Source organism: Psittacula echo (genome assembly GCF_963264785.1).
Source record: "Psittacula echo genome assembly, chromosome: 1".
NCBI lineage: Eukaryota > Metazoa > Chordata > Aves > Psittaciformes > Psittacidae > Psittacula > Psittacula echo.
The window spans coordinates 41763368-41788452 of record NC_137735.1 but is presented as its reverse complement, the minus strand read 5'-3'; the positions used below and the strand labels follow the sequence as shown (position 1 = coordinate 41788452).

The window sequence follows — 25085 nt, the reverse complement described above, 5'->3', positions numbered from 1 at the left end:
ACCTTTTCTTATCCAAGCTGCAGCATAATATTAATTTGTGATGTTGATAAACAAAGCAACAGTGTTAAGTAAATAATCAGATTTCAGAACATTTTGAATAGTCATTTTAAAAGGATGTAACATTCAGAAACTTGACATTCACTTTTAAGTCTCAGTGTAGGCCACTGTCCTGTTCATCGATGCACACTGTAGCTTTGTTACTACATGTTTCCTCCTAAAGTAGAAAAATAACACCCACCATTTTTCTTCCAAATCTATCAGAAATTTGCTTTTTAGAAATATGAGCTAAAAAAGAAAAATGAAAACAGAAAACCTGCTCTTTTGGGATGAGTGAGGAAGTTAGAAGGGATGGCTCAAGTGCTCCACGCTGCCAGCTATAATAAATAAGAGACTTCAACTGACCTTTTGGAGCTTCCTTTGGTGGTTGCACCTTTTCAAGCGCTAGTTTCTCAGAAGCTGCCTCACTTCTTCTGTCATGTGCTGCCCTATTATAAAATATCACATCCAGGGGAAACACCATGTAAAAATAGTCATTAGTCCACTGAAAAAGTCACCAAGGGCAGTAAAACTAACATGGCAGACAAGAGTGAAGCTTTACTAAGCATAACATTAAGTGATGTATGTAAATCCTACTTAGTTAAAGCTAGTTGTTTGAACTGGAGAGAGGGGGATCAGAAGAAGAGAGTACTTACTTATCCTCTTTCTCTTTTATCCACACTTCACTAACAGTGATGGGAAACTTCTTGCTCTCCTTACTCTGGTGCTTTTTGTCTTCTGTTTCTTCCAACATCTCTGCTTCCAAATCATCAGGCTCTAAAATTAAGTCATATACCTCATTAAAAATGAATCACAACCAAACAAAAGGACAGGAGAGAATATACATCTTAAGATTACATTTAAAGCCTTCAGCTTTAATAGTTTTCTGTATTTTGCAGAAAACTGAAGTTTTGTAACCCCGGAGATAAAAGATTTTTCCTTATATAAGAAGAGTGTCTTAAAGCTCCAACAAACTATGTCTTCTAAAAACTTCAGTAACATTCCCCTAGATGTCAGCACGGGATGTCATATAGGGGAAAAGATTCCAGCACAATTGATGGGGAGAAACAAACAAAATCCTCCCCTCCCCACCAACAAAAAATATGAAGCACTTCAGAACTCCACTTGTGTTCTAGAGTTTTCTATAAGCACACAAAAAAGGTTTCCGGAAATTTACAAAATATGTTAGTGAATCAAATTACAACACAAAGCACTTGGTCCTACCTAGAAGGCATTAATGAAGACCTGCACACTACTTATGGGAAGATATAAAAGCATACAGGATCATTACTTCCTCCACTGAACTAGAAAACAATCTGTAATTAGAATTACTAATGAAATTACTTACCATCCAGCATAATAGGTTTGCTCTGCACCTGAGTAGCTCCAGCATTCTGAGATTCTTCTGGCATAGTCATGTCAGATTCAGTGACACCAACTGGTACTGAAGACTGAGCTCCAACAGCAGGAAAAGCTTTCTCTTCCTTCTCCTCTGATGACGACTGATGACCTCCTTCAAGAAGTTCTGCAGTACCTAACACAAAATTATTCTATTATTTAAACAGTGCTTTGACACAGTTTGATAATAAACTACAATGTGGCTATAAGGGAAGTTGAGAATTTTGGTTGCTTTAAAGGAGAACAGAATAGAAAAGTCTGCATGCTTTTATTGTAACTATTATGAAAAGCTAGAAATATTAAAATTTGATTTTTACTTGCTGCATTATCATTAGTACAAGTTCATACTTGGAATAAGCTTAAGCCCTTTTGCCCTTGGAAAGGCAAAAAAAAAAAAAAAAAAGGCAAGAATTGACCAGAAAAAAAAAAAATCCTATTATATGGTAAGTCACATGCTAACAAGAAGGTTATAGGAACTATCTAATCCAATATTCAGTTGATGACATCCTTTTAAAAAGCAGAGTTATTTATATCAATAAGCAAATTCCAGGACTTTTCAACAAAATGAAAATCCTTCCCTGTAAGCACATTCTTCTTAGTTTCTTAACACTTCACTGAGTTTGAAATATTTTGGTGTCTTCCAGTATCACTTTGTGCTGACATTTAGAATTGAAGCAACACCCAGAAGTGGAAAGCTAGAGAGAGGACAGAATATGCTTTTATAACTTCAAAATTTTCTCAGTAGATTAACTGGCAATCTGGCACTCCCTACACTTGCAGCACAGATAATTACCAGCTGTGCTTACCACTTATTACATCTAGCTCCTCAAGTAAGTCAGTTTGCAGCTGTGATTCTGCTTCTCCCAGGATCTTCAGGACTGAATCAGTAGGGCTTTTGCCCCACACTTTTCTGTGGGGTTCACCAATATCTAACCTAATTACTTCCCCCAGAGTTTGACCTGTTGGGACATAAATACAGAAATATTTAGAAATGAGAAACTTCTATTCACTTTCTATATCATAAAAAAACAACCTCCACAAAACTAAAAACTCCAAAGGCAGAACTCATGTCACCTCAATCCATATGAGACAGCCTAAAGACTGTTCTCATAAGTCTACATTTTTTTTCTGCCAATTCCATTAAATAGTAGGAGTATTAACATCCGCAACTTAATAGCAGCAGATCTTGTAAGCAATTCAAGTGCTCCAAAAGAAAACCAAATAAAAAAAACCCAACCTGCTTAAATTTGGCATGAGGTGGTCTTAACTTTACCTGAAATGGGAAACTAGAAAGTTTTTCATCCTGCTAGCCTTTTGACATTTGTTTCTGTTATTTCTCCCTCCAAGGAAAACAGAGTATATAAAGCAACAAAGAACAGAGCAAAAGAGGCTTCTTGATCTTTTAATATCCTGTGTAAAACTACTGTGCTATGAAGTAAGCCTGTCACATTCTTAATGATTTTTATTTCTACAATGTGAAACAGACCCTTAATAAGACACACTAAACCCACGAAAAAAAGTCTTCCACCCAAAAGGCCAGAGAATGCAGAAAATTGGAAAAGACAGGCTTGATTTAAAAGAAGAAAAAAGCTAAGGGCACAACAGAAATAACAGATATAAACTGAGGAAACCCTCAGCTTTTATTGTAAGAAACTTTCATGTCTCTGAAGTGCTTCTGTTAAATTAGTGCCCATTTAAATGACACTTACAGAAAGCTCAAAGAAAGTAAACACGCATTTAATTAGATAACTGTTGAAATTAGGAAATTATTGTTGAATCTCCTGCAAGCCATTCAATTTCTCAGCCTGTCCCTTACTCCATATCCAAGGGAATACATAACCACTCATTTCTTAGAGGCAGATGACACACGATTGCTAACACGATAAGAGTACTTGCTTTATATAAACAGACACTACACATGGTAAACTGATTTACTAATATCATGGTGGCAAACAAAAGTACTTACGGTCTGTTCCAGAGAGTGAATCTTCCATTGTTAACTGAGCTAGAGGAACTACCAATTCAGATCCTCCAGATTTCCATTTTTTGCGATCTCCTAGAATTGGCTGGTCACCTTCTAGTTGTTCCTTTCCATCTTCAGATCCAGATGACTCAGAGATATTCTGACACTCCTTTTCACCTTTCTCATCTTCTTGAGCTTTAAGATTTTGATTTAATCTTCTCAGTATTTCTCGTTTATTCTGAAATAAGGGCCAATATATAGCACTTAAAATAGTACCTTTCTTAAAGGAAAAGAAAAATAAATGAAACTGAATACAATTCAACATACCTGCATTGCAAAACCTGCCTTTTTTGTTTCCTCCTCAACTTCCTGGATAGCAGTTGCATTTTCATCCTTTAAGTTCAAGAAGCATGAAAAAAAAATTAAAAGAGTATGTCATAAAAAAATAATATTGAAAATATTAATAGACTTAAATAATGAAAAATTACCTCTAAAAAACCTTTTCATTCTTTCTCAAATCAATCCTTTGTATTAATTTTACCCTCTTAGCAAAAGTACCTACCACACCAACTTCCTTCAAAGCAGAAGTCATGGAGATGAATGGTGTACTGGGCTTTGCTGGAAGCTGTGGTTTAGGAACAGCTGGTTCAGGCTCTTGTAGTCCATGCACAGGACTGTGTTCTGCAGCTCCCACATGAAAAGGCACATTAGGATTCTTTACGCCTTTTGCTATAAGCTGTATAGATTAAAAAAGTAATTAAAATCTACAACTTAACTTCACAAATTTGCACATTAAACACAGAGTGATCAAATATACTCATGTAAACTTTAGAAAAGGACAATAATGCCATGTTTTCATGCAAAAGAGACCCGCTAACTGCACGTGAACTCTTTCAATTTTATCTGCTTTACCTCCTGCTTTTTATAGTGATATATAACTAGTTGGACTTGTCACTCCATAGCACACAGACACAAAAAGAGATTGGGAGGACCTTATCACTCTCTACAGCTACCCAAAAGGAGAATGGAGTGAGGTGGTGGCTGGTATCTTTTTCTCCCAAGTAAAACTGTGATAGGACAAGCGGTAACAGCCTCAAGCTGTACCAGGGTAGGTTTAGACTGGATGTTAGGAAAAACTTCTTCCCTGAAAGGGTGATGAGGTATTGGAACACGCTGCCCAGGGACAACCATCCCCGGAAGTGTTCAAAAAATGTGTAAATAAGGCCCTTAATGATATGGTTTAATGGTGGACTTGGCAGTCCTGGGGTAACAGTTGGACTTGATGATCCTAAAAGGTCTTTTCCAACCTGGTTGATTCTATGATCATATGATGGAGTACACTTTGCTAAGCTACAGATCATTAATAAAATATTTAAGGTGATCCTAATGATTCTTAGGTTTGATGTTCTTAAATTCTTGAACCAGATTCTTCATTCAAGTATACTTAAGACTAGGCTTCTAATGGGGGAATTCTGATTGACAAATGCTCTCCTCAGTTTCAGAAGAAAAACACAATTATGTAAGCTTGAAAAAACCACAGCATAGGATTTTAGTTATACAAAGATACAGCACTACATACTTAGACTGTGTATAACAGATTTATTTTCTTACATGTTCTTCCCAGGCTCTTCTCTCTCTTTCATATGCTTCCTTTCTCTTCCGCTCTAACTGTTCTTTCAGAACTGCAGCTCGAGCTTTTGCTTGGGCCTATAGTAAACAAACAAGCAAAAATGACCAACTTGAAAGAATAAAAAGCACTAGTACCCCATTCCATGGAACATTAAAAAAAAAAGACACATTCTTGGATTATTTCATCTTACTTTCTCTCACTTATTATGGCAGAGATTGTGAAGGGAGGACTCCACCGACAACTGAACTCATCACACAAGTGTAACAACTGATCTTCTATGTTGAAGATAATGGCAGCTCCTCAAAATTTACTTACAGTTCCTGATTTGCATGGTTATACTTTTGGTGTACATACTAATCTTAAAAAGAGTAATGTAAAATTAGAATCTCTACATAAAATTTGTTTTGAAATCAAACGCATTAATCACAAAAATATTCAGTTTAAACTTCACAAACTTACTCAATATAAACACAAAAAGCTTCAATTGCCGTTTCACCTCTAGTTTTAAGGTTAAGCATAAGGTTAAGCATAAGGTTAAGCATAAGGTTAAGCATAAGGTTAAGCATAAGGTTAGCTGGTTTTTACATTGCACTTTATAGATGATGGGGTGGTAAAAAAAAATCATTGAATAGATTAATACTTGCTATAGATTGTATGGTAGAGATAGTTACTGATGTAAGAACACCACAGGAAACAAAGTTCCAATCAAACACAGAATTTCTGTGAAACATCTTTGCTTTAAATGTACTTCACCACAGGGGTATACAGCTCACGTTCCAAACCACACGTAGCCCATGCCAGCACGTTAGCAGTTCTGCCTTCCTTTATTCTTTTAAATCAAAAACAGTTGTTACTTAAGGTACATTTTACTTTGCCCTTCAGTATCAAAATGCTATGAAAGCCATACGAAATTGCCTTTAGGACTGAAGCTAACCTAGAGATAAATCTCAAAGGCAGAGATTTATTCCTTAAGCTTAAGGAAAAAAATCCATAAACTCACTATACTATATCACAACATATTTTAAAATTACTGAGATCAAACCAGAGTTGTTACCTCAATACAGCTAAAATAAAAACCTCTTGTAGCAGATGTATGAACAAACTACAATACTACTCATAGCAAAATAAAATGTAAGAATTCATGAGATACGAAACACATTTGAAAACAGCAAGTTCCATCTCCTTCCGCCCCACAAATACCTTCTGAACTTCTATCTTTTTGCGTTTCAGTTCTGCTTCCTCGCTTGACTCTTGTCCATCAGAACTGGCAGCTTCATTCTACAAAGTAAGAGTCCTCAGAGAATTATCACCGATGCCAGTGTTTAAAAGCTGAGTGATTAAGCATCTACTTGAATTAATTAGCAGGGCTCATTTGGAGAGCTTTAAACTAGATTCGAAGGGGGATGGGGTTGTAACTGGGCTTGCCCCAGTGGGGCAGCACTCTAGAATTGATGAAGACTGGGAGGCCTCCTATAATCCCAGGGTGAAATCGGTGAGCTCAGCTCCCTCCTTGAAATGCCTGTACACCAATGTGCGCAGCATGGGAAATAAGCAGGAGGAGTTAGAGACCTGTGTTAAGTCAGGAGATTATGATCTGGTGGCAAAAAATACAGGCAGCTGAGAGCGGCCTCACAGTCACAGGCCGTGGTCGTCGTTGGGGATTTTAACTTCCCTGATGTTTGCTGGAAGGACTACTCAGCAACCCAGCCACAGTCCAGGAGGTTCCTCCAGTGTATGGATGATAACTTCCTCATGCAAATGGTGGATGAGCCAACCAGGAGAGGAGCGCTGCTGGATCTCATCCTCACTAACAAGGAGGGGCTGGTCGAAGCAGTAAAGGTTGAGGGCTGCCTTGGTTGCAGCGACCACGAGATGGTGGAATTCAGGATCTTGTGTGGTAGGACTAGTAGAATAGCAAGTACAATTGCACCCCTGGACTTTAGCAGGGCAAACTTTGGCCTTTTCAAGCAATTGCTAGGGGAAATCCCATGGGCAAGGCTGCTTGGAGGTAAAGGGGCCCAAGACAGTTGGCTGACATTCAAGAATTGCTTATTCCGAGCTCAAGAGCAGAGCATCCCGACATGTAGGAAGTCAAGGAAGAGGGCCAGGAGACCTGCGTGGCTAAATAAGGAACTGCTGGGTATGCTCAAGTGGAAGAGGAGAGTTTACAGGTCATGGAAGGAGGGGCTGGCCACTCAGGAGGAAAATAAGGCTGCTGCTAGAGGATGTAGGAAGGCAGCTAGGATGGCTAAGGCCTCCTTAGAATTAAATCTGGCCAGAGGGGTCAAGGACAGCAGAAAGAGCTTTTTCAAATACATAGCTGATAAAACTAACACCAGAGGCAAGGTTGGCCCACTGGTGAACGGGATGGGTGCCCTGGTGACAGAAGATACAGAGATGGCAGAGTTATTCAATGCCTTCTTTGTCTCTGTCTACTCTGCCAGAGGCAGTCCTGAAGAGCCCTGTACTCCTGAGACCTCAGATGAAGCCAGGTCACTGGAGCAGTTTGCCTTAGTCAATGAGGAATGGGTTAGAGACCAGTTGAGCAATCTGGACATCCATAAATCCATGGGTCCAGATGGGATGCACCCGCGGGTGCTGAGGGAACTGGCGGAAGTCATTGCTAGACCACTCTCCATCATCTTTACCAAGTCTTGGGAAACGGGAGAGGTGCCTGAGGACTGGAGGAAAGCAAATGTCACTCCAGTCTTCAAAAAGGGCAAGAAGGAGGACTAATGAGAGTAACTATAGACCTATATAGTAACTATAGACCGGTCAGCCTCACCTCCATCCCTGGGAAAGTGATGGAACACCTTATCCTTGATGCCATCTTAAGGCATGTCAAGGATAAGAGGGTTATGAGGGGCAGTCAACATGGCTTTACCAAGGGGAAGTCATGCTTGACCAACCTCATAGCCTTTTATGAGGAAATAACACGGTGGATGGATGATGGCAGAGCGGTGGATGTGGTCTACCTTGACTTCAGCAAAGCATTTGACACAGTCTCCCACAGCATCCTCATAGCTAAATTGAGGAAGTGTGGTCTGAATGATCAGGTAGTGAGATGGACTGCGAACTGGCTGAAGGAGAGAAGCCAGAGAGTTGTAGTCTATGGGGCGGAGTCTAGTTGGAGGCCTGTATCTAGTGGAGTGCCTCAAGGGTCAGTATTGGGACCAGTATTATTTAATATATTCATCAATGATTTAGATGAGGGAATTGAGTGTACTATCAGCAAGTTTGCTGATGACACTAAGCTGGGAGGAGTGGCTGACATGCCAGAAGGCTGTGCTGCCATCCAGCGGGACCTGGACAGGCTGGAGAGTTGGGCAGGGAATAACTTGATGAAATATAACAAGGGAAAGTGTAGAGTCCTGCATCTGGGCAGGAACAACCCCAGGTTCCAGTATAGGTTGGGGAACAACCTGTTAGAGAGCAGTGTAGGGGAGAGGGACCTGGGGGTCCTAGTGGATGGCAGGATGACCATGAGCCAACACTGTGCCCTTGTGGCCAAGAAGGCCAATGGCATCCTGGGGTGTATTAGAAGGGGGGTGGTTAGTAGGTCGAGAGAGGTCCTCCTTCCCCTCTACTCTGCCCTGGTGAGACCGCATCTGGAATATTGTGTCCAGTTCTGGGCCCCTCAGTTCAAGAAGGACAGGGACCTGCTGGAGAGAGTCCAGCGCAGGGCAACTAAGATGATTAAAGGAGTAGAGCATCTCCTTTATGAGGAAAGGCTGAGGGAGCTGGGTCTCTATAGTTTGGAGAAGAGGAGACTGAGGGGTGACCTTATTAGTGTATATAAATATATAAAGGGGGAGTGTCACGAGGATGGAGCCAGGCTCTTCTCAGTGGCAAACAATGATAGGAGAAGGGGTAATGGGTACAAACTGGAACACAAGAGGTTCCACTTAAACTTGAGAAGAAACTTCTTCTCAGTGAGGGTGACAGAACACTGGAACAGGCTGCCCAGGGGGGTTGTGGAGTCTCCTTCTCTGGAGACATTCAAAACCCGCCTGGACACATTCCTGTGTAACCTTATCTAGGTATTCCTGCTCCGGCAGGGGGATTGGACTAGATGATCTTTTGAGGTCCCTTCCAATCTCTAACATACTGTGATACTTAGATCATTTAGACTGACTTTGACAAACACAGGTCATGATTTCATAAGGTAACTCCTCACCCAAATGGAATGTCTACTTGGACAGAACTTTGTCTTTGAGATTTGTGGGAGTTTTTAATTTATTTGGTTAGTTCTGATGGGGTGTGGGTTGGGGTGGTAGTTTTAAAAGATATGAAGCTTTTACAAGCCAAGAATAAAGTAATGTGCCTAATGTTGCAAAGGAAACGACCTAACAATGCTGGGGTCTCACCTACCATCCCTCATTACTGTTGCATGCCCTGCAGATAAGGTGTACAAGAAAGTTTGATGCTTTGTAATTCCAGCTTCTTCCACTGTATGTGCTCCAAAGAAGGTGGCACGGGTGAGGGAGGAATATGGTAACAAATAAGACTATATAAGATCTACCTCTGAAATCTCTGTTTTCAATTTCTCTTCCTTCTTTCCATGGCTTCTGCATATTCCTACTTACAGGATAGACCGACAGAGCTACACAGAGGTTCTGACACGAGGTTTTTATTGCTCGTGACCAACTTGTGCAGACCTTTTATTTAAAATAAAAACTATTTAGAAAGCTTGTTTAGAGGGAAATTAAGATTAAGCATGGGTTTATGGTGCATCAGCTTAGCATCTTATATGAGTCAGTACTAGTGATAAACTTCACAGCCTCTACAGTAATTTCATAGACTCACAACACCTTGATTTTTCTCATGCTCCTTAAGACAAACTTAGGAGAACAGCCCATGTTGGTCCCATGACAGACTTAGCCACTAGGATATCTTATGAAGTTTATATAGTCTTCTCAGGTAGAAACATACATGACTCTTGCTCTGGATCATTCTTTTTACATTTAAAGGGACATGGGTTCCTCTTTGATGCACTAAAGAATTTTTGCACCTCAATCAAGAGATTGAGTTTGACTCTGTTGCGTCTCATCAGTGAGACACACAGAGAAAAAGTCAGTAATACACAAACCTCCCAGATTATTTTAGCATTAAAAACCCCTCCAGAACCTATAGCAAGGCAGAACTCTGTTTAGCTGGGACAGTGATGCAAAGAAACAGAATAGTACTGGGCATGCTCTTGCTTTCTATGTCTACTTACTATGCATAAGATACATGAAAGCACTTAATATGGGTGCTTAAAGGGGCGGGGGAAAGTAGGGCAGGAACATTTCTCTTATTTTAAATCACAAAGTAGAATGTGAATATATGTAGCAGGAAATCACTTGAGAAAATCAAACACTCTATTAAGATAAACAGATGGGAAGGGGAAGAACAAACAGGAGTAGAAGATCATATAGCAAGTTAATGAAAAGATGGAAACAAACTCTGGACTGTATTGACTACACAGATTGACCCTCAAATGAAACCTTTTTAAACAAGTAAATGGAATGCTTCCGAGTTTGCCCAGGATTACTCATTTGACACCTTAAGTAGTGCTTGTTCTGAATGTACTTTGTGAAAATATTATTTTTGTTTTATTATGAACATATTTCAGAAGAGTGAGGTTTGATAAAAGTGTATTAATTAAACTGAGCCCATGCCAGCAGTGTCCAACTTCAACACACCACCTACAGAATACATAAAAAGAATTGTTTCATACACGTTCTGTGCGAGCATTGTCAAAAAGTGAATTCTAAAGAATTTCCTTTAACTACAAGCAAATAAATATAAATGTGCTGGTTTGATGAGAAATTTAAGTGTAAAATTCAGATGTAGCCTTCTGTTGTCTTGGTTTTAAAACATTGTTAGTTTAGAAGCACTGAAGTTGCACCCCCATCACTGAAATAACGAACAGATTTTGCATATTCTGCAAGAAGAGATGAAAGTGTGGAACAGAATCACATGTCAAAAAAATGTCTATATATCTAAAACTGCCTATGAGAAAAGCCTTCCTTCAGAAATAAAAGAATACATCCCACAGCCACCTTCCATAAGTAAAGATTATTTTTCAAACCAACCTTTTCTCCACGAAGTTTTGCTCTAATCTGTTGACGTTCATTAAAGTTTTGTAGCCGAATCTGTCTTAATCTTGCCAAATACTCCTAAGGCAAAGAATGGAATTAAGTTTCAGTTACACTGAAACTGTCCCTAGTATGGTTAACTTAAAAATACATAAAATTCCACAAAAAAACCCAAGATGGATGGAAAAAACCCAACCCCATACTATTACCCTCACCATATTAGCATTTAATAATCTCTGGGAAAATTCTCATCTAATGAAAATAAAGAAAACTGGAATGTATGTTTCCCAGTTTGAAGCTATAATTTCATTTTCTATCATTGAAGGCTAAGAATGGTTATATTTATCACAACAGGGTTAAGATATACCAAGTCATATCTGTATGTATGCACATTCAATAAACTTTCTGAGACAGACTGATGCAGACAACTTGATGAATCAAAAAAACTGAAAAACGCCAAAACACACCAACACAAACACACCTGAACTCTAGAACTTCATATGGTAAAGTATTTCCTAGGAATTTATGAAGTCCTTTGATTTTGTTACACAGATGGAACCATGCAGGGAAACTAGGCACAGTCAAGGTCAAAATAGTGCTATTTGTGTGACGAGCAAAGTGGCAAACATGCGGCAAGCATACCTCTTCCTCCTTGTTTCTGGATTTCCTTCCTCTTGCAGAAAAGGGCCTGCCTCCATAGATATCTGCCACGTTTTGCAGTGTACCCTGTTTGCCATTTAATGGTATCAAATTTAAGGTGGCTGGAGCAGTAAAACTATCTGCTTTATCCAGTAACTGTTCACTTATAAGAAACCAAATCCATCAAATCATACAAGATGGAAAGCAATATTTTCCATATTCACCTTTTTAGAAAGTATTTGGGTTTATTTTTTATTTTTAATGCATGTTCCTGAGCTTTACAAAAGCTAACTAGCTCTGCTGAGGTCAACTCATTGTTCTTCATTTTAGCATTCAAGTTGTTTTAGGTATTTTCATCAAACTGATGGAGATTTATATCACTGCTCTTAAAAAGAAAGAAAGTGGAAGCAAGATTTTGGGTTTTTTTTTGGAACTGATTTTCTTTCTGTAGATTGTAAATTTTTACTCATCTGCCTATATTAAAAGTTTTCAAATACCAAGACTCCACATCTTGCAATGCCACACAGCTATAGTGAGTAGCCAATTAAATCACTAGTTGTCTCAAGAACAGATGACTGAAAGTATCATTAACACAATTACTGAGTCAAACTTTAGACTGCCACTTGAAAATTAAAATTGATAGCAACTATATGCAACAGAAGCAGGGTAACTCAGTGCAAGTCATTTGACTTACATCTTTTTACAACAAACAGCTGCATATTAATTGATGATTCCTACTAATTTCTCCTCTCAGATCATCATTGTCTAGGCAATAGGCCCATCCCTACATGAGAAGTACTGCCAACTAGTCAAACCATTTTCCTTCACAAATAGAATGAAGTTGCTAAGAACTTCTGCTATCAATGGCAAATGATAGTACATGAATTTGGAACCCTGCCTACCAGCTGTGTCAAACATCTGGAATTTACTTTACAACTGGTCAGTAACCTCCCTGTTTTATTACAGCAGCCAGGAAAAACTAAAACATGTGGGCTCAGTTGGATATATTGGAGAAACACAAGAAACATTAACCTGAATACTTGAGTTTCTTGCATTGATCGATCTTGTACATTTATATTCATGCCAACAAAGTCAAGAGCCAAATGGAAGCAGGTACTACTAAGGACTCACCTAACGAGGCAGTCTTTAAAATAATTGTTTATTTTTTCAAATTTACTGGTGTTGGAAGTTTTTAAAAAAACAGAACCAGTTTTGAAGTGGAAGATTTATTCTTTGCAACATCTATACTATTATCAGAATACTTCACCATCAAAGCAGTGAATCAAAGTATCTAAGAATTGCTTACTGGAAGTGAAATAATCCCTGAAACAAAGACCTGGCTGAAAATCATGATCTGAGACTCAGCTGTAACTCAGAAGATGCTACTATACGTCTGAGGTCAGTCTCATCTCACTGCAATGCCAGCATTGTCAGTTTAATTTCAGCAGCTAACAGTGGTATTGTGACTGGGTTCTATAAGAACAGTGTGGAGATGCACTCAAAAAGCAGAACTCTCCACATTACGAAAACACCCAGTTCAATCACACAAAGTCCTAGTGCGAATGAGTCATTTCCAAGGTATTTTTTTCTGCAAAAAAAACTTCCTAAAGGAATACTGAATTTAGAATTGCAAGCATAAGAAGAAAGAACATTTTGTGACACTGTCCACTAGCTAATCTCTAAAGAGTAAAGGTTTTAGAAATATCAACCTTGATAAAGATAGGTGTCTTTATACCTTCGTAATTAATAGAATGTGTTTTTGTAGAACACACTAATGCATCAGTTTAATCAAAATTCATTTTAGGTTCAAGCTACTGACGAATACATGAAGTTTAATTTTAATCAAACTTTAAAGCTATGAACAGAAAAAAAAAATTACTTTCTAAAATTCACAATATCAAGTTAGACACATGCAAAACCAAAGTAATTTCCTTTCTTAGTAAGTTTACAGTAATGAGAAATGTACTGCACAGTAGCATTTTAGTAAAATCAGTAACAATGCAAAAAAACTTACCTTCCATTATTTTTTTTTTTTTTTTTTTTAGTACTTAAGGAAACTATTCAGCCAGCATTTCATAGTTATTATGCTACTTCAAAGATTCATAAAGCATGCTGAAACAGTAATACATATAGGAAGACCAGATTCCATACCATATGTCCCTCAGCTCGAGCTTTGTTTTCCATGGCTTCTCTCTTTCGTTGCCAGAATTCTTCAACTTGCTTTGCTCTATCTGCAGCTATCCATCCTTTATGCCTGAGTAATTACAACACATAGCAAGATGAACGGCTCTGAAATACGACACTCAACCCTCACCCACATTTATTGTAATTAGGACACACACAAAAAAAGAGTAACTTTCTATAAGTAAGGCATCTTCAAAAAATGCCTTTCATCAGGCAAAATACAAGCCAGACTTCCTCAAAATGGAGGAAAATAGGCTCAAATAAGTTAGAAGAACAATTTTAACAAACAAACAACAGAACATCATGTTGTCCTTCTAGACCCTGGTCATCAAGCCAAAACCAAAAGCCAAACCACAATCTCAGTGTGATTATTTCTGAAAATGTCTCAGCTTGTTTCATTATTGTCATAATTTGTGAAAAAAGATTACTTCTTCCATGTTTCCTTCATCAATGAGCAAGAATTCATCACATGAACCAATCATGTAGTCAATACTACAGCAGTCTTTCAAGATTGACCTACGTTTGGACTAAAGGCTTCTACCACTTAAGTAATTAGTACAGTGCTAGTATTCTCAGAGTGTTCCAGCAATTCCTTTGGGGGGGGGGGGCAGGATGCATATTGGAGGGATTTTTGTTTGATTTTAAAGATATGGCGAAGGAATTTTCCAACCTTAGGATTAGCTAGAACAAGATGGCTTTTTATACATGTTCCACCCCAGGTCAAGGACCTGTCTGGCTAGACAAGAAGGCTATGCTCAGTTACTGTAACTGAGCATCTGGCAAGTCTCTTAGTACATACATAGGATTGTTTTGTAGATGAAGCAGTTTCTGACAAACTGGTTACAAGTGAACTCTGAGAAACCTTTCTAATAAATAAATTGAAAAAAAAACCCAAAACAACCCAACAAAACCAAAAAGTAACAAAAAACCCCAAACAAACAACACTGAAATTGTGTAAAATACTATAACCGATGGTAGAATGATGAGGCAATCCCCTTTCCAAAGTTCCCCTGGCCCTGTTTGACTGAGGGAGTCCAGCAACAGGCAGTAAGAAACTGGAATAAGCTGATAGCAATAACCCATCAGGCTGAGACAGTTAAAGAAAGAATCGTTTTGGAAAAAAGGAGCTATTGCTAGTAATTCATTAATGAATTAGCACACTAATTAGATATCCTTGCATCTTGTTTTTTCTCTCCCCTCATCACTCCTCCAAGCAACAAGGAAATGAAATGTTTTCACATGCTTCAGTTCATTAAGAGGTAGACAGAGACAAAACTACTTTGATGCAATAGAATAAACACTGTAGCTCCTCCAAAAAGGCAAGATGATCCCTGTGGTGGTACTGGTAATGAAACAAACACTTGATAATCTTTGCATTTGACTCAACACAAGATTTTTATTCTAACTGCATATGAACTCAACTGTTGAATACTGAAATCTGCCTGAACCCACATCATAATAGTTGAAGTTTAGCTTACAAAGTTTCAGGAGAGGTGCTTCCAGAGCAAAACTACTCAAAGCTATTTCTCTCAAACCAAATTCACAGGAAAAACTTATTTCAACTAAATTTTATGAAAATGGTTTTCTCTACTCTGAAGCCGAGTGACTCATTTTGCTAAAACATTTCAAGTAGATTTCTTCTGGGCTGCATTTCTGTCCGAGACACATTTTTTTTAAGATTGCTGATGTTGAATATCCTTAGCTCTACATTAGTTGTGGTAGTGTGCTCAGAAAGATTGCAACTTGAGGATTTCTCCACTTCTTTAACATACACTCTAAATTACTTCTCCTTAACAAAGTTGCAGTCATTTATATTCTGTGAGGTAAACATCCTGAATGCTTATCCTCATATTCGATCTCCAGCTGAAAGAATAAAATGCAGGAGAGAAGTACTACTAACCTAGCTGTAAGAATGAAATGGCTTCTAGATAATGATAAAGTACAAATACCGCATTTTAAATGCCAAGAAACAGCACCTCAATTTAAGGCTAAAGGTAATCCAGTTTATAAATATAAGAAAAAATAAAAAATAAAACTGTGGCACTTTGTGCCAAGCACTGAGAATAAATAGGAGGATGGAAACAGGCATTTACATCAGCTGGTAAAATACATCTTCCAGTACTGGGTTTTACCAGGAGGAATTTTACTTGGCTCTCAACAGCCCAAATGACTACAAAAACCAAAATATACCTTGTAGCTTGCAAAACTGTAACACTGGTGTTAAATGTGCTATTACCATAAATTTTAAAATAGAAAAATATCTACAAAGGCAAAATATATCATATTAAAACATAAAATTGAATCAAATTAGTTTAGAAGAATAAATATTTTCTTTGGGCACTTCCTTTTCTTAATATTATCTCAATCTATTTCTTCCTACATATCTTTCTCCCTACAATTCATTGGATTTTCAGAAGTTTAAATAATGCATGAGAAAATTTGTCCCTCTAGGAAAGTTAGTAACACTCATGAATTAAACTTCTAGAAAAAGAATATATTTTCCCATTTACTGATCACAAGCATGGACACAGTTCTTTGGGCAATTATTAATAGATCCAAGAGAAGGCCAAAGAAATTTTGAAGAAGCTACTTAAAAGAATTAAATAATTAAAACAAAACAAAAACAACCCAACGCTCATTTGCTACCCTTTTATATATAAAATACTCAGTTTATAGTAACTGCAAAGAATAAGCATCACCAAACTGGAAGCTGCACCCCATTCTAACACTTTACATTTGCATTTCAACGAGGAAAACTCCTAGGAGTTTTCCAATGATAAATAAGCAGTACCTAACAATTCCGCGAGCATTCTAGACACTCTTCTGTGCTAGACAGTCAAACACTTAGATGTAGAGAAGGCAGTTAGCATGAGATGGAAGCATCTTGGCAGGTAACACAAAAAGTGGAACTATGAAAAAAGCAAAGGAGGAGGCTTATGATGTTATCCGCAACTGCATTAAGCCAAGAATTCTGGCTGAGATCTAGCTTAGTTACAGTTTATAGTAATCCATTTTTTCCATTACTGAGGAAGCCAAGGTTTCCATTGTTTCTAGAAGAATTGCGGTCTGCAGGGGATTATAACACACAGACAGCACAGTACCAATGGCTAAAAGTAATTTGGAAACATGTTCGACTACTAAATGAAACAAGACACAGAACAAGAATCTAACACATAGGGACATACGGATTATCACAGTCCAACCTGTTTGCATTGGCTTGTTTAGACACCTCCTTCAATCTTTTCATTTTTTTCCTAACTGCACCAGCATCAGGTAAATGGTGATGACCTGCAGGCCCCTTAGAAACTCCTGGACGTATTCCAGGTGGAACTCCTCTGTAGATAAATATGTACAGCAACTTTCATTACTTTCATCTGAAGCAGACCACATGCAACTTCCAATGGAATGCAGCCGTACCTCTCAAAAACTTCCCGGCCTTGTAGTCGCGCCCTGAATTTGGCTTCCCTCTCTTCAGCTACTCTAATGTTTTCATGTTGTTGTTGCAGCTGGTCAAAAATAGCATGATAGTGTTCATACTGTCCTCTGGAAGACACTGGAGATGGACCAACACCACCTCCACCGCCATAATACGGTGCCTGAAAATCAAAAGGGGTAGGGTGGAAATCTTAAATGCTAGTTTTAACAAGCCCTTCCAAGTTTCAATTCACTGTCAGAATAAAAACATTAACATGTTCCGCAACAAAACCCCATTTTTTCCATAAAGCTGGAAACAGTTAAGTACACTTTCAGGTTGGCGAGTGGCATTAAGTGCAGATTTATCTGAGGATCACCATCATTACCAATGTAAAATTTGGTTTTATCACCAGAATTAAGATGTTTCATGCAAATTATCTGTCATGCTCAAAGAATTAGAATTCCTACAGAATCTTCATGTGAAAATAATAAAAAACATGTTGCAAGCAGCTGTGTAGAGTAGTAGCCGAGGATGGATGCAGAAAATGTGAAACTGGCAAAATAAAGCTAAGGTTGTCAGCACATGCATAAAAATGTTTCCTTTACACCTGAAGGAAGTGGTCGAATAGCCCATGGTAGTGAATCTATGGAATTTGGTTGAACAATAGTGTCAATGTGCCTTCCGGTGTGTTCTAAAGTATTTTAAATAAATTCAAACAGGTGAGTGCAGATGTGACAGGTTTACAATTGCCTACTTAGAAGTTCCTGAACAGATTATATTTGAGAGTGGAATCTAGCTCACATTCTGAGTTTCAGTTGCTCAACACCCATCAATAGCTCTCTATGACACATATAATAGAAACACGATTGTTTTCAGGAACATACATAGCTCTCATCCAAATGTGACAATGCTCGTCTACTGTGTTGTATGGAAGCTTGTATTGGGGCCTGACAGTTTTATCCTGAGAAAGAGAAGGATGGCATAGGAATCAAATGACAGGTTTTGACTTTTCATTAAGTCGGCACCTGGTAGTTTTTAAAGTCTGGTATGCTTAAGTCTGCTTTTAACTATGCTTTATTATGTGATGTGTTGCACACATCTAAAGATGATGTCTATTTTGAAATAATATATTTAATAAGCAACTCTTGAAACCTGATAAATGTAATCTTCATATTCTTGTACAACGAACAGAAAATAAAATGTCTATTCATGTTGACTCTACTGCTCAGAGTTTTTTTACAAAAGCCCTACTAAACCTGCAAAGGCCAACTATTTTTGCAAGACTCCCTACCACCACAACAAAAAGTTGTGTTTTAATCCTCCTTCTATTGTCAGACAGATTTACACAGCAATACTTGCAATTTCTGCACTGGCTCTGTCTGATGAACATACTCAGACCTTTATGTTCAACTAACTTCAGGAGACAGAACAGTTACGTTCCCATGAAACTATGACACACATGAACAGGCAACAAAAGAAACCGTCATAGGAATCAGATTAAATTATGTAGTAAGTGAACAGCTAAAGAGTTCACTGCTTCCAGAAAACAAGAATTAGATTTACTTATGATTTTTTTTTTTTTCCCCACACACACCACCACCTCACACTCCCCCCCCCTCCCCAACAACTTGTGTTGCTAAATAATAAAGAATTCTTAGAAGCAGGTGTTTAATATTGGGGAAGAGGCTATTATCATAAGATGAGAACCTGGAAAAAGATTTCAATAAAAGAATTCAAGAACAAACTTGAATGTGAAAAAAGCTGTTCATGCACAGATTCAGCACAGGAAAAGTAGCAAAAGCAGAAGTGGACAAAAGAAAGTGGCGAAAGAAAACCATTACTGACAGAAAGATAAGAGATTCATAAATTTAGTAAGTATTAAAAATGAAAATTGCACATTATCTCCAAAAAGACAGGGAAGAGAATCTGTTATACAGTTTCTCTTAAATTATCCACAGATGAATAATGGGCAGCCCCAAGAGTTGACCTCCAAGAGCAGATCTTTCTGAAAAGAGAAGACCATGCCAGATAACCAAAGGTGGGGGATCAGACTACACCACATTTCTGCATCTGCTGCCAACCTTAACATCACCACTTCCACCTGAACCAAGCACATTCCTCCATCCTTGTTCCCTGGCTCTGTTTATTCGTTCCATCTGAAGAAGAAAACAGTACAGGAAAACAAAATTCAAGGAATCACTAGGTAAAAATTGAACTTCACTATTAACGCATTTTAAACATTTTTTACCCTTTCTTTTTCTGATCTTCTCATTTCATCTGCCTTCGGTAAACTGATCTGCAATGTGTAAGGATTAAACACTTTTAGTAACTGGGAAATTGAACTACTCCATATTCTTACACAACAGATAACACATCACACCACAAGGTATTTCATTAAAATTACTATGGGTGGAAAAAGAAAGTCTCAAGAATCTTCTCTACCTGATCTCTCTGGCGTTTTTCTTTTTCAGGCAATTCTAACCTTTTCCTTTTTGAAGGTTCCTGAAAAATAAGCATATAATTTGGTATTTATTACTGAGCCATGATCTGTCAAGTCTCTATCAAGATAGGTTAGTGCTCCAACTGCTGGTATATGTCCATGAAGATTAAGAAAAGTACTGTTACATAATGTTTGGAAAAGATAGATAAGGAGGAAAGGTTTGAAGGTTTTACTTTGTCATTCTTGCTCTGGACTTAACTTTTGCTTAGTTTGAAAATTAACAGATAATTTCATGCTACCTCAAACATTTTCCTCCTTTCTTCTCCTGGATTCATTTTCTTCACTGGAAAGGCCTGAATAAAAGGTAAAACTTCAAATTAGACGGCATGATGCCAGAATGCAAGAAAAATTGTCATCAGAAAAAGTAAAATTGTATCTTAAACCCACAACTTAGTGTGTCCAAAATGGGGTTTAAAATAATTACTCAGGAGGTTTTAAATTAAAAGGACTGTTAAGATATAGAGGTAAACACTACTGTACTTGCTCATCCTCTACTAAAAGCTATGCCTAAAAAGCTGAAGGCAGTAATTTTTAACTCTGTTTTGTCTTAATTTTTCTTCTCCAGCCATACCATTCTGCAAGACAATCTTTTCCCATTATAAGTCTTTGAAGGTCCCCAGATTTTAAGATTCTCTTATTTAAAGAACAGATTTATTACATTATCATTAGGCTCTTCCACTTGGGTAACTCTAATCAACATTCTCACTAGTTATGGAAGAGGAGAATGCAGCCACTATTGAATACCTGATACAAAGAAGCAGCTATACATAATAAACCATGCTGCTTACCTCTAATCTTCTCAAAACAGTGATAGTTAATATTATAACCCTTTTTTTTTTTTTTTCCTGACACAGAAACACAGAAAGGTTCATAATATTTTCTCCTGGCAACCTAAAATCCTATCAAACAAGTGCTTTAAATATATCAGAAGACAGAAGCCTTTAGAGCCTTAAGTCAACATAGTTCAACTACAACAATTTAATGTAATATCACTAAATACAGGAGATGATTAATACATGCTCCTCTGAAAAGCCAGTTGAGATCTGCAAGCTCAAACTACTCTGGAACAATAGCAAAGAGAAGAAAATTTTTATTACACTATAGCCATTATTTCTATCCTGCATCTTATCCCTTGTCACTAGGTACCATCCACACACACACTGTCTTAAAATTGCATCATTATTGACTTCTTAGATGCAGCAAGAGGATATTTCCTCAGTCTCTACCCTGCCACTTTGAGTCTCTGTGCAAGCTGTATCAGTGTTGGCTGGTGACACTGATTATAAAGCGCAGCAGACTAGCAGACAGTTGCACAACCAAGCCTTAAAACATAAAAATCTCAGTCTCATAAACACACACAAGAATTCTGTTACCTTCTTGCTTTTTCAAATTGTGTATCACAAGCCAATAAAGCTTGGTGATCAATGAGCTTTTCCCTAAACCTCCAATAATTTGTGAACCTCAAGGATAATTTATAACTCAGATTTTCTATCCACCTGTCAAACCTGACAGATGCATAGAGATATTAGTATTATGTTGCTCAAAGTGCCATGGGAAGGGCGAAAGAAGAGTTTTATGTAATAAGTACCACAGATAAAATGACTGGAAGAAAGACTGAAAATACCATAAGAAGGTATATGGAAGACTATTTCTCATTAGTTCATGAAATTAAATCTGGGAAACTCCTCTTCCAATTACACAATTTGTCTGGCTGAAAATGTTTTCTATTTTTTGAAAATGCAAAGATTCTTAATCCAGTGTCAATGATCTTGGTATACCTGACAGACTTTCCACATTTCTTGGAGTGGTCAACACCAACAAAGGAAATGAAAACATGCAAAGCACATCTAATTCAGCAGTGGAATTAAAACCCAAAGCAAAGGCAGCAGTACATGAAAGTTATTCTATTAAACCCAGCTAAACAAAACCAAATCAATAAACAAAAAACAGTAATAAAGCAAACCAAGCATTTGAACTACTACTACTTCTTCTGCAGATGCATGTCCCCACATAAAATACATTTTGAAAAGGAATACATAATACTTTCATAGCATTTAAATAAAGTATGAGCAAAACAGTTTAAGTAATTTAGCTTCTTACCTGCCTAGATTTAGCCAATGGCTTCTTATCAATAGGCTTTTTAGGTACATCACAAGGCTTCCTCATCACTAAAGGCACTCCATATTTAGCAGCAGGTTTGGTAATTTTCTGAGCTGGTGCGACTGAAGCCAGTATTTGTTCTTGAGCTGGCCTTTTAGCTAAAATAAAAAGAAAACAAAAATAAAACAACAAACAAAAAAATCCCAACTCTCTTTTACAGCAATCCAGGCTAGCCAGTGTACCATATTTCCTTGTCCCAAGGTCTTGGAAAAGCAAAGCTGGAGGAAAATGTGCAAACTGCTAACATTTCATTGACATCAGCTGATGCATAAGTGCAATACACCCAGCTGTCCAAAACAGCTTGTCTTAATTTCATGCTTGATAACAGCGAAACACAATTCCTGAGCCTTTCATTCTCAACACTTCAAACTGGAGAACTGAAGTTTATTTCAGTTTCCATGTTCTATCATACACAGTATCACAGTATGCTAGAGATTGGAAGGGACCTCAAAAGATCATCTAGGCCAATCCGCCTGCCGGAGCAGGAACACCTAGATGAGGTTACACAGGAATGTGTCCAGGCGGATTTTGAATGTCTCCAGAGAAGGAGACTCCACAACCCCCCTGGGCAGCCTGTTCCAGTGGTCCGTCACCCTCACTGAGAAGAAGTTTCTTCTCAAGTTTAAGTGGAACCTCTTGTGTTCCAGTTTGTACCCATTACCCCTTCTCCTATCATTGTTTGCCACTGAGAAGAGCCTGGCTCCATCCTTGTGACACTCCCCCTTTATATATTTATATACACTAATAAGGTCACCCCTCAGTCTCCTCTTCTCCAAACTAAAAAGACCCAGCTCCCTCAGCCTTTCCTCATAAGGGAGATGCTCCACTCCCTTAATCATCTTAGTTGCCCTGCGCTGGACTCTCTCCAGCAGGTCCCTGTCCTTCTTGAACTGAGGGGCCCAGAACTGGACACAATATTCCAGATGCAGTCTCACCAGGGCAGAGTAGAGGGGAAGGAGGACCTCTCTCGACCTACTAACCACCCCCCTTCTAATACACCCCAGGATGCCATTGGCCTTCTTGGCCACAAGGGCACAGTGTTGGCTCATGGTCATCCTGCCGTCCACTAGGACCCCCAGGTCCCTCTCCCCTACACTGCTCTCTAACAGGTTGTTCCCCAACCTATACTGGAACCTGGGGTTGTTCCTGCCCAGATGCAGGACTCTACACTTTCCCTTGTTATATTTACAGTTATATTTACAGTTATATTTATACAGTTGTCATGGACATAGGGAAAAGTTTTCCTAACAGAATGGAGGGACAGGTTTCCCACCACTAAAAACATTGGACTGTAACACTAATGTCAGCAAAAGATGAGTTCTGGTAGAGCTTCAGTGGCTTTCAGGGATCAAGTTTTTCCTGTAGAGTTCCTGAAAATATGCCAATATTGTGGATTTAATTCTGTGTTAGCAGAAATCTACAGAATGGAATGACAGCAGTGAAACACAGAACATTATTAAAAGACACCAAAGCACTTGCCACAACTTCAAGTAATTATGAGGAAATAAAATGAAAAAAGGGAAAAAAATCCAGGAAAAGAAGTAAGGTAAGACCATATTGACAAAATGAACCACTATCTGATTTCCTACCAGTAGCAGAAATTCTGCTGCTTCGGTCTGAAGTCAGGGCTTAATCCAGGAATCTCTAACAAAACCTCTCACCTTTTTGGAGGAAATGGTATTTCTCATCATCCATTTCTCATTACTAAGGGGAAATAAACGCTCAATAGCAAGACAAATTATTTTGTGTATTTGTGGTGTTCACTATCCCCTTAAACTCTGGAAGTATAGCATACTGCAAGAGGAAAAAGCTCAACTAAAATATTACAGGACCATAGTTATCATTTGTACCCTACATACACCCAGCTCCCCAAGGGAGGGAGGTAAATTGCTTCTCTTTCTTCCTGAAACTTCTAGAATCAGGTACAAGAACACACCAAAAGCAAAAGGAAAAACAAAACCACATACACTGTCTTGCCAGTGCTAAAAGCAAAAGCACTTCACACACTTACTTACCTGGTGCAGCATGTTGACCAAACTTCTGGAAGATTTTGTGATTGAATTCTTCTGCAATAAGCTAAACAAAGAGTTGAAGTTGTTAGCCAACAGTACTTATGGCTGAAGATAGGAAGAACACATTTTCAGAGAAATGTGCCACTCCCAGTAAGCATCTAATAGCATTTACTGTATCTTAAATTCAAATGAATACTCAACCTTATGTATTCAATTTAGTATCACAAACATGAAAAGGAAGCGGGATTCAGTGTTTTCAAACATTTTTGGTGTATTTACTCAAATAATTAAAAAACTGATTTAGTCTGACTTCTAGCTGGTGTGTTACCCCATTTATGAGTTAGCTAAGAATCTAGAACAAAGTTAATGTATCAACATAGCTTTACGCATAGTACATTTTAGATTTCTGTATAGTTGCCAAAGTTCAATTTCTCAGCTTGTGTCAAAAAACAGTCCTTTAAAAATGTTTGCAGTTTTAAAGTTTCTCTATCCTTTTCAAGATGGGAAGATGACTATAGAGATATCTAAGAACAACAGAGAGGGCATGCTATCAGGCATATCGAAACAGCACAATAAAGTGTGGAAAATAGCCTTACTCGAAGTCTAGACAAAGACCAAACATTATCAGGCCACCATCTCAAATACTGTAGGCAGTTCTGCATGCAATACCTTGAGAGTATAATTCTCAAGAGTTTCATTTTTCAAGTAGAAATGAAAAAGGCTCAAACATAATTAAAAGTATTGAAAAGCTGCAGTAAAATAACAAACACAACGTGGAAAAAGATGACTGAGATGCAATGTGACAGGTCTAGAATGCCACATGTGATTTTGCGGAGAAACACACAAGGACAGCAAATGATAATACCATTGTAAGTGCGGTATGACTGAATATAAGGAGGAAGATTTAGAATAAAACAAAGTTGATGCTTTCTGCACCATGTAGCAGACCTGTGAAATTTCTTACTGATCCAACTATATATGGCATTCTTGTGAAACCACTTTAGTGTTGAGTTAGAATCCATTAGAATTCTTCATGCTTACTGAGATCTGCTTTTGCATTCATTTCCT

The 25085-nt window shown here is 38.0% G+C and overlaps 1 protein-coding gene across 12 annotated transcripts in view; it reads right to left on the bottom strand.

Annotated features, from left to right (window-relative positions):
* NEK1 (NIMA related kinase 1) overlaps positions 1-25085 on the bottom strand; it is a 46375-nt gene that overhangs the window by 9766 nt on the left and 11524 nt on the right. For 9 of the 12 annotated variants that reach the window (XR_013958875.1, XM_080638992.1, XM_080638989.1 and 6 more), the window contains 20 exons: positions 24021-24081; positions 21946-22103; positions 20085-20138; positions 19788-19847; positions 19594-19641; positions 19427-19501; positions 17348-17526; positions 17134-17265; positions 13898-14000; positions 11750-11833; positions 11105-11188; positions 6228-6305; positions 5009-5104; positions 3960-4133; positions 3725-3790; positions 3401-3635; positions 2241-2393; positions 1385-1570; positions 693-813; positions 403-485 (listed from right to left, as the gene is read on the bottom strand). Coding sequence is in view for 11 of the 12 variants with exons in the window: in XM_080638992.1 (XP_080495118.1) it covers positions 403-485; positions 693-813; positions 1385-1570; positions 2241-2393; positions 3401-3635; positions 3725-3790; positions 3960-4133; positions 5009-5104; positions 6228-6305; positions 11105-11188; positions 11750-11833; positions 13898-14000; positions 17134-17265; positions 17348-17526; positions 19427-19501; positions 19594-19641; positions 19788-19847; positions 20085-20138; positions 21946-22103; positions 24021-24081 (2230 nt within the window). In the remaining variant the exon portion in view is untranslated. The remainder of the gene's footprint in view (positions 1-402; positions 486-692; positions 814-1384; positions 1571-2240; positions 2394-3400; positions 3636-3724; positions 3791-3959; positions 4134-5008; positions 5105-6227; positions 6306-11104; positions 11189-11749; positions 11834-13897; positions 14001-17133; positions 17266-17347; positions 17527-19426; positions 19502-19593; positions 19642-19787; positions 19848-20084; positions 20139-21945; positions 22104-24020; positions 24082-25085) is intronic. The other 3 variants (XM_080638994.1, XM_080638993.1, XM_080638985.1) reach the window with 2 other exon arrangements.